Source organism: Pyrus communis, chromosome 8 (genome assembly GCF_963583255.1).
Source record: "Pyrus communis chromosome 8, drPyrComm1.1, whole genome shotgun sequence".
In the NCBI taxonomy this organism is placed as follows: domain Eukaryota; kingdom Viridiplantae; phylum Streptophyta; class Magnoliopsida; order Rosales; family Rosaceae; genus Pyrus; species Pyrus communis.
The window spans coordinates 8,347,755-8,357,667 of NC_084810.1; the positions used below are offsets into that span (position 1 = coordinate 8,347,755).

Genomic DNA, 9,913 nt, shown 5'->3' on the forward strand with positions numbered 1-9,913 from the left:
GCCTTAAATTTATTTCCTCATAAGACCTTCATCACACAACAAAATTCGTACGCAAGTCATGGCGACTTCGACGTATGTGAATGTAACAAAAATTTGGGTCTGTATTCCCCGTCAGAAAACTAAAAATGAAGGATGTATTGTGCTTGTTTTTCTTTTCTTTGGATCTGACAGGGAAAACAAAAATCAAATGCACTGCATTGTGTCGAAGCGCCCTACAAGGCTACAACCATAAGAGATTCACTAACAACTCAGCTATACTCTTTGGCACCGGAAGAACAAATCAGTGCATTATGCTTGGACAAAAGGGTTAGCGTAGTTGGACCCTTAAATTATGCATTATGGCATTACCAATTCGACTTCATGTTGGTGGCTGCCATGTCCCTGGCCTGAATGTTTGTCCAGATCCTGTTGGCTCGGTCGACCTGGAAGAAAAGTTCAACATGTAGAATCATCAATCCAGCAGGCAATTTGGGGGAAAACTAGGGAAAATGAAATTTGTCCTAATATATGTCACTATTTAAAACATCTTCTGAGTCTCTTTGTTTATAAATTTCAGAGCAAGGAAATTCACAGATTCCCATCATTATCACATTGTTCATGATTTCAATATGTAAGTAGTGATGCTCGAGCAAACATGCAGATGAGGAATATGGAACATACTCCGGAGCTTCTTTTGCTTTCTTTGCCTCTTTCTCTTTGGAGTTCCTGTGCCATGTTAATAACACAACAATGTAAGCATAAAGACATGACATGGCCAATAAAGAAATATGAAATATGCGTGACAAAAGAAACTTGAGCAAGGTATAAGTCATGGAGTTATGTTTCTTTTTTTTATTTTCCTTCGGTAATCGTATCAAGATGAAATTTCAAGGAAACATAAATGCTATAATCTCATTAGTAGTGCTTGTTATTTAACTTCATCATTCATAATCCTTGTGTGTTAGCAGACCTACCTCACTCCTTCCGTGGCAACAGATTCTTCTGGATTTAGGCCACCTTTGTGAAGAAACAAGGAAGACAAACATCAGAAAGCAAATTAATTTGGAACATTCTACCTCCAAAAAACAAAATTAAGGCAACAAATTTTGATGCTCCGCAGGACCAACAAGGAACGAAGATTCTGCGATCTTTAAATAAAACTCCTTATTCTACAAAACCTTTCTGTAAAAAAATTCATATAATCTGGTATAATATGCCTTGACAGAATACGACAAGTGGTTATGCAGGATAAAAACTGAATGATTTTGCATTCTAAAAGAAAGCCTTACGATAAAAATCCTCATCCTAAACATGTATGTGAGGGTGGGTAGGGTACAAATGACAAGTTACCTTCAGAAGACCCAGGAAATTGCTGAATGAAACTTTTCAAGTCTGGACCTCCAACTTTATCTATAAACATAGCTCATAATTGTGAATAATTGTATGAGCATAGGGGTACAGATATCATAGAGGTTCCAGTAAGAAGCTGACCGGTGTTGATGACTTTGCGCGTACTGCCTTCTCTTGCTTTCCTTTCCTCTTCTTCTTTCTTTAGAACTTTGAGAAATAAAAAACAAATAAATAATATATGTTTCTTAAAGTCTCTGTATCAAATAGAAAACTGAAAGTAAAGCCAATTCAATTTCCCACTGAAGCTTTAAAGATGTCATGATAAGAAGAAAAACTTGTTTGTCCTCAAAGAAAATGCATCAACAACGGGATTCATTGAATAAAATATAGAATGCACTTAAAGCTGATTTAAATCGACGTATCAAAATTTTATGCCAGATCCCAATATGGATCTGCATAAATATTTCAAAGATACAGAGAATAGTCCATTAAGAGTAATCTCTTGACTAAGATGATACCAGCTATCTGGGTTATATTTGACACATAAGAAATGAAAGTAAGATAACTTCTTTCTTGCCACTATTGGCGGCATTCAAGTATTTACCACTACAAGGTCTATTTTAAGGCTGGTGAGGGCTAATCTTATACCACTATCTTTGGCTGTGTATATGTCTCTCTTTCATTCTCTATATCTCTTCTCTTATCTCAGAAATTTATGACAAAGACATACTACGTTAATATGCAACTATTGCATGCCTCGATTCACTTGTCCTACATTTTAATTGAAATTCCTACAGAAGTCACAAGTTCAGTAATGATATTGTAATAAAAACTTCTTAGCAAACCTACAACTCAATGGTTCAAAGAGAGCCAGAAAGTAGTAGAAGCAACCAGAAACTAATGATAGAGATGGCACATACGAGCAACATTCTGCCGGACACGTTCACGTCTAGCTTCCAATTCTGCCAGTTCCTGAGGAATAGAAAAGATTGTCAAGCAGCAGAAACGAAACGACAATAACAAACTATCTCTTAGACAAGAATTAGATATCACTATGAGAAAAAGGTGTGCATTATAGCATGAGCGTCTAGGAAGACGAGTCAATGGTGACTCAAAATAAATGGTAACATAAAAATATTCCATCTTTTTTACCAACCAAATCTAAACAAACTTTTCCTCTTTATTACACCAAGGAATTAAAGACAAACAGATGTCAAGATTACCTCCGGTGTTGGAGCCCTTTTCCTCTGCCCATTGAGCCAACATATCCACTCAACTAAAATGATCAAAGAGTGAACGTAAAGAAGGTAGAGGAAAGGCCATAAATAAATGCATTCCAATTTCCAAATGACAGTATATACCAAAAGTGTATATATGGATAGGTAGTTATACCATATTTCAACATCCCAAAATGGAGTACCCTTTTCGTTAATCTGATAACTCAAGGGAAAATACTTTGAAACAAGTGACCAAGATTTTGAAACTGAACAAAAGCTGTACTAGGTCCAAACAAATTACCTGGAATTGAGGTCGGATCGTCCTCACCCTTGAATGCCACCCATCTTTTCTCTTTCACTGGTGCATCAGAGAGAGTGGGACAAAAAGAGCATTAATCATGCTAGTACTTGAGTGAGTTGACCACAGAATAATACTCCCGCACAAATTACAAATATAGCTTCATATTCTTTAAGCTATACCACATTGTAATCGATTATCACGCCCTCGACAAACAACTCAATGCAAACTTTGGTATTTCATTTTCATATATAAAATACTCAGCTCAACTAATCAGAACACATGCTTTTGGATATAAATGGTTAACATGAGATATTAGCTATAATGGCTTCCATTTTATAAATTATACAGAATTACAAATATTATACACTGCGTTATATACTTGCAGTATCAATCTAAGAAGGAAAAGGCCTCTGCCAGCAACCAAAGTAATAGAAAGAGATTAATACACAACGGTTTCAATGAAAAACGACAACACTCCAGGTGCAAATGGTAACACTGATCTTTTCTTCACTCTAACTTTGGCATACGGCGGGAAGGAGATAATGGCTGCTATTAAATCTTTCATTGGTCCTGGCAACTCACTAGGAGAGGTAATTCCACTTCTCTAACTTTAGTTCCTAAATTGAACAATCTTTTTTTCTAATGTGTTTACCTGAATCCAAAACAAAATATAGGAACAACGCTTACGAAGTTAGGAAATGCAATCATAAATCTTCACAGAGTTCAATTCACACCTCAAGAAATCAATGCAATTCCTTTAAATCGCATGTAGCAAATTTTGAAGCACAATAATGACAACCCAATTGGCAAATTCAAGGGATTCAATCACAAAACGCAAACTGAACAAAACCCACGAGTCAAAATTGCAGCAGAAACGAAAGCAACAAACAATAGAGATGGAGAGAGAGAGACTTACTGATGCCATCGACCTCCTCCTTTCTGGCGAAGTAACGGTTGCCAGCTTTGTCCATTCCCACCATAGTCCGATTGGTGAAGAACCCAGCAACCTTCTGAAAAAGCTTCGACATTTCTCTCCCCCAATTCAATTAAATTTCAAAAGGGATTCAATGAAACATTACCACCATCGTCTTCGATGCCCAAGAATTGCAATCCAAAGTTTGTTTTGTTTCTACGGAGGTTCTGGATTTGAGTTTGGTATGTGTTCTGCTACAGCATCTTCCTGGAGAGGAGTCACTAATTAAAAAGCCACGACTCGTCGACGGTCAAAATAACACCGCTTAAAGCCTCCTTGTCGCGGTGGTTGATTGCTGGTGTTTGGGGTGGAGCTGGTACGGTTCAACCCGATTTTGAAATGCATGACCGGGTTAGGCGTCAGGACATAAGTTGGGCTTTGGGCCAAACCCTCAAACAACTTTTTTAGCCTCGATATTTCGTGAACGTTGGATTGTTCGTAGAAGAGTGGGTTAGCCTTACCTTCGGCCGGTCATTATAATATGGTTTAAATTCGTATTTAAAAATAATTAAATTTAAAATATTTCACTTACAAGTGAAAATAAATATTATTAGACTCTAATACTAAATGACAAACTTCTTGGTTTTGACCCTTATTCCTTTCTATGTGAATTATAATGGTTGTATGTTGCTTGTAATAAAAAGTACAATTCATTTAAAAAAATAAATGTTTCGTTAATGTCAAATATTTTTTGTTATGTTATGGTAATTTAACTTTACAAACACTTTAAATATTTTTGTTTATTGTCGTAATCTACTTTTACAAATATTTTAGTTTTTAATTAAAAATAATTCAAATATTGTTTGTTCAAAAAAAAAGAAAAAAAATATATATATATACACTTTTAATACAACATTATATTTACACTAAATGGTGAGAAAGTGTGAGCACATTGTTGGGAGGCTATTCCATAGGTAAACGCAACTTTGAGTCTAAATATGTAGAAAGTCTAGATTTTTTTTTTCCTTCATTTGCTCTCCAATTTATAGGTTAAAAGAAAAAAAAATTTATAACCAAAATCCAACTGAAAAATTAAAAAGTTAAAACAAAATTGAACTAAATAGTAATTTCAATTTTAACAAAAAAAACTGAACCGAATGAAGCCGAACCCTACTCCAATCCTTATTTTTTACTTATGCATTCCATGTTTTAATGAATATCATCGTACACATTCTCAAGAGTTTTCGTGAAGTTGGTACTTTGGAGTTTGGAGGACTTCCACCGTTATTATGCGATTTCTCTAAATTTAAACCCAACTTCTTGGTCAGAGACAAAATGGTTAAGGGAAGTTTTATTTGAACACATAACTTCTTTTTACACTCATAATTTCTTTTTACACTCAACTTACTCTCTACATTCTATTATTTTTAATTAAATACTTAATATCTCTTTAAACCCAAATTTACTATTGTTGATCCTAAAAATTACAAAGCATACATGGCGCGCAGGCCGAGTAACTAATAAGCTAACTACGTCCTTCGGTTGAATGCGGGGCGTGCCAACTCGTCAGCCGAACTCGGCCGAGGAGTAAAATTTGTTGATGTTGTGTTGAACGCGTTGCTGACTTCTTTATCTTGCGACTGCAGCCGAGGAAGGAACGAATCTTGGCCTTTGGATTCTCGAGCCTGAAGACAAGGCTGCTAGTTCTGCGAAGTTCACAAATCGTCGGCACCGGATTCGGTCACAGTGATTATATTCGTGAGAGTATAAGCACGTCGAATCGACACCAGACTGTACGGACATAGGTATTCAAAGATGATGTATGTCTTGATGGTGAATGTGGTTCGGCTGTCAGAATGCCGAACTCTAAAACTCACTTGTGAGTATCCAATCATAAAATCACTCGGCGTTCAATACGCCAAATGTTGTAACTCGTAACACCTTACTTCGCTGAGAAGGCTAATAAGATGACATCTACCAATAAGGATTAGAAGACCCTTCTCGACCAAGACTTGGATAGGTAACCAGTCAGTCTCGACGCAGTGTTGTTTATCCAAACTAAAGGTGCTCCTTGGTCGGGTGATTCTACGGCAACAGTGTTGTTTATCCAAACTAACGGTGTTCGCCGGTTGCCTTCACAGTGCTGTTTATCCAAACTGAAGATGTGTCAGCAGAAAAAATAAAATAAAAAATCTCAAGATGTTTGAGAGGTTTTGCGCAGGGCAGTTGTGTGTTGAATTGGAGGTCCCTGAATTGCACCCTCCTTTCTCTAGCAAAACCCAATCCTAACCATACTTGAACTAGGACTCCTTACCCCAATCCATCTTATCTCGGCCAATCCCACTTCTATTAGGACTTTGAACTCACCTCCTTTTGAGGCCATATTCATTGCAGGTCGAGAATCCAAATTGCACTAGGACTTCTTCGACCCCTTTGCTCATCCAAACTACTCCTTCTTGTGATAGGACTCGACCATCCTTGCTGAATGGCCCGGGACCACCAGGCAACCCATAGTATATTTGAGATAGCTTTGGGCCAAACATAAACCTACACTCGGCCCAATACTATTATTTTAGGCCCAAACAACTACCTAAATTAACCTCACAAACTCAATTCAAAATGTAAATTTATCTTTACAGCCCTTTAGAAAATAAAATCTCACATTAAATAATTTGGTGAGGCTTTACTTGTTTACGAATCTTCCATATACTAATAATAACTTCTTTATTAGTTTCCCCTTCATATTGTATGGCTTGAATTTGACAAAATGTTGTGTTTGTTGAGAAGAATATAAGAGTTTTTTTTCTGTCGAATTTGAAAGGATATTAGGTTAAAAGGGTGAAAATCCTTAAGCCTCAATCCTCATAACTCAATGTCAATGCTACTCCTCTGTATACTTCTCCATTATATCTAGTAAAAAAGAAAAAATTGGAAGAAGAAAATAATATTTGCTAAAACTGCATGGATGAGAGAAAAGTGGAATTATTGTATTTGCCAAAAATGCATGAAAGAGATGAGGCAAGTAGTATATGCCTAAACCGTCGAGGAAACCAAATTGGTAGGGGAAAACAAACTGCATGAAGGGATGAGAGAGACATGGAATTATAAGATTTGCCTAAACCTTCGAGGAAACCAAATCGGTAGTGGAGGTTTCACCACCATACACATTGCGAAACTCAAAAACCCATCTTCTCAACTTCTAACGTTGATAGCTGTGAATTGAAATCCAAAAATTCATCTTTTCTCCACTCTAATAAAAGCTTGTTTTCTCTATGACACCTCTTAGAGTTTTAGCTGGAATAAAGGTATGATGAACATTGTATGATGGTAGGGTTTAATTTTTGAGAGTGGGTTTACTGATAAATGTTTGTTTTATTGTTAATTACATTTGTACTTGATGGTAATTATGCAATAAGATCAAAAAATAATTCACATTCAAAATTAAAATTAAATGTAAAAAGATATTATATAGGTTGAAATAAAATTTCCCGTGAATCGGATGTGAACTTCCCATTAATTCTTCCTCAACGATGAATGACCTCGTTCGGTAATCAAACAGTTAGATACCGCTCTGTAGTATTGGGTTTAAACCTCGCCGGAGAATCCAAAACATATGCTCAGCTCCACAGTCCATCTCAAGCCAACTCTAGTCAAATTGACTCCTGAGTCCTGACTCCACAAATCTCAGGAGTAAAAATTTCCACCAACAAAAATGTTGTTGCGAAGATCCAATTCCCCATAGGAATTTTCAATTTTGATACTTTCGTAAAGCTTCAATCCAATTAGGTGTTTTGCAGAGATTTTAAATTCGCTTAATTTCTGCAAAACCAAAACCAGAACCCAATGGCGATGTCCAATTCAATCATGTGGGTATCTGCAAAACCCCTATTTTCCCACACATTTCTCCAAAACCCTAAACCCCTTTTGCCCCAAATCTCACCCCAACCTCTCCGTTCTCGATCTTCAGCAACCCGCTGCGGTCTGCGTGAGCTCCGAGGCCGAATCGATTCCATAAAAAATACCCAGAAAATCACCGAAGCCATGAAGCTCGTGGCGGCTGCCAGGGTTCGAAGGGCCCAGGAAGCAGTCATCAATGGCCGACCCTTTGCTGAGACGCTTGTGGAGGTCCTGTACGACATCAATGAGCGGCTTCAGTGTGAAGACATTGACGTCCGTCTCACAAATGTTAGACCCGTCAGGAAAGTTGCCATTGTCGTCATCACAGCCGACCGAGGCCTCTGCGGCGGCTTCAACAACTCCGTGGTCAAAAAGACCGAGGCCCGAATCGCGGAATTGAAGAAACTTGGGTTGGATTTCACTCTGATCAGTGTTGGCAAAAAGGGTAACTCGTATTTCATGCGTAGGCCTGAGATTTGTGTTGATAGGTTTATTGAAGGTGGGTTGTTTGCAACAGCAAAAGAGGCTCAGGTCATTGCTGATGACGTTTTTTCGCTGTTTGTTAGCGAAGAGGTTGATAAAGTTGAGCTTGTGTACACTAAATTCGTGTCGTTGGTGAAATCCGAACCGGTTATTCATACATTGCTTCCATTGTCGCCGAGGGGAGAGGTTGTTGATGTGAATGGGAGTAGCGTCGATGCAATGGAGGATGAGTTCTTTAGGTTGACAACTAAAAAAGGCAAACTGAGTGTGGAGAGGGAGAGTGTGAAGATAAAGAGGGAAGGGCTTTCGCCGGTTATGGAATTTGAACAAGACCCTGTTCAGATCCTTGATGCCATGATGCCTCTCTACTTGAACAGCCAGATTCTGAAGGCACTACAGGAATCAACAGCAAGTGAGCTCGCAGCGAGAATGAATGCTATGAGTAATGCCACTGAGAATGCAGTCGACTTGACGAAGACTCTTTCGAATGTTTACAATCGGCAACGACAGGGAAAGATTACAGGGGAGATATTGGAGATTGTTGCTGGAGCTGAGGCACTCAAGGAGTTTGAGTAATCGCGGGATCTTCCTCGTTCTTTGTTCATTTTTTGTGCCACATTGTTCATGATAAAACAAAAGCAGATCCCGTTATTTGTGAATTGGAATTGTTGGCAGGATTGGAGCTTCATGTGTGAATCATATATTTCCATCTTCTACTTCTCTGACTAAACTTGCTCAGTTGATTGTGTCCACAGATTAGAAATGTGGAGTTACAGATGATATCACGTAGTGAAAGATACAAGAATCAAGTAGATCTTGTGCTCCTAATCTGAATACACTCCCATGGATTAGGATACGTAATAGCCATTAGTGAGACATAAACGTATAAACTTAGGACAAAATCCAGAAATTACAACAAGAGTGGCCTAGAACAACGTTGCACGAATAGAATGTTCACTTACTCCGAATGAGTATTGAAATTAGTCTTGTTCTTTATTTCCTATGAGTCCATCAACGCTTACAGAACCAAAAAGCATGTGAATCCCACAATACTATCAATAATTTGATAACTGAAAAAATCGAGAACTAGCTTGATTCGATTAGGAGGGGCAACCGATCCCTTGGTCATGTTTTGTCTTCTATATTTATGAGTTATGACTTCTCTGATTCATCGCTTTCCCTATTCCAAATAAGTAAACACGAGATAAGTTTACGGTATCAATTTGTCTGTAAGAGACCCCACTGCATAACTTTGTGGCCACAGACATCTAATGCATATGCATTGCACCACATTAGCAGTAAGATTCAACAACTTTATTCCGATGTTTTCTTATTAACAGTAAGTTTTAAGGATGCTTTTCCCTGAGAGATTCTTGTGCTTGTTTTTTAAGTGATCACACTTTCGAGCGAGCAAATGGTGGCAATTGCTCGTGTTTTTTGTCCTTTGACAATGCAACTTGGTACGCCCAAATACGATGAATGTCGGCTCCTCGACATGCTGTTTACAACAGCAAGGACATTCCAAATTTAGATTTCCCTTTCAATCCACAGTTACAATTTTATTTTCTTGTCTTGATTCTACTCACATTTCTTCATCACACATGCATGCATCACTTTTATTTTGTTTTTGTCCTTCCTAAAATGTCCTCGACCGCTCAAAATGAAAAAGTTTTTTTAGCTAAAATGATATTTGAGATTGTCATAACTACTCACTTTGATTCCTAAGATTTGAAATTGATAAAAATGGTCCTTGAGTTTGTCAATGACAATAGA

General features: G+C 37.6%; 2 protein-coding genes across 2 annotated transcripts; one reads left to right on the forward strand and one right to left on the reverse strand.

Moving 5' to 3' along the window:
* Positions 1 to 114: 114 nt before the first annotated feature.
* On the reverse strand, positions 115 to 4,007 carry LOC137742798 (uncharacterized). The gene is made up of 9 exons (XM_068482752.1): positions 3,764 to 4,007; positions 2,848 to 2,904; positions 2,553 to 2,605; positions 2,250 to 2,301; positions 1,471 to 1,536; positions 1,330 to 1,389; positions 954 to 996; positions 661 to 705; positions 115 to 422 (listed from the first exon to the last, which is right to left on the reverse strand). The coding sequence occupies exons 1-9, from the start codon at positions 3,873 to 3,875 to the stop codon at positions 359 to 361; spliced, it is 552 nt and encodes a 183-aa protein (XP_068338853.1). The 5' UTR covers positions 3,876 to 4,007; the 3' UTR covers positions 115 to 358.
* A 3,260-nt stretch (positions 4,008 to 7,267) lies between these two features.
* Positions 7,268 to 8,949, forward strand: LOC137743482 (ATP synthase gamma chain 1, chloroplastic-like). The gene has a single exon (XM_068483382.1). The coding sequence runs from the start codon at positions 7,604 to 7,606 to the stop codon at positions 8,714 to 8,716; it is 1,113 nt and encodes a 370-aa protein (XP_068339483.1). The 5' UTR covers positions 7,268 to 7,603; the 3' UTR covers positions 8,717 to 8,949.
* The last annotated feature ends 964 nt before the right edge of the window (positions 8,950 to 9,913 follow it).

What these genes read in the sequence shown, in the direction of transcription:
- LOC137742798 (XM_068482752.1), bottom strand. Translation starts at nt 3,875, where the DNA reads ATGTCGAAGCTTTTTCAGAAGGTTGCTGGGTTCTTCACCAATCGGACT. An exon ending in TGTCCGGCAGAATGTTGCTC is followed by an intron (nt 1,537 to 2,249) that starts GTATGTGCCATC and finishes TATTTCTCAAAG; the next exon opens with TTCTAAAGAAAGAAGAAGAG. An exon ending in AAAGCAAAAGAAGCTCCGGA is followed by an intron (nt 423 to 660) that starts GTATGTTCCATA and finishes CTTTTCTTCCAG; the next exon opens with GTCGACCGAGCCAACAGGAT.
- LOC137743482 (XM_068483382.1), top strand. Translation starts at nt 7,604, where the DNA reads ATGGCGATGTCCAATTCAATCATGTGGGTATCTGCAAAACCCCTATTT.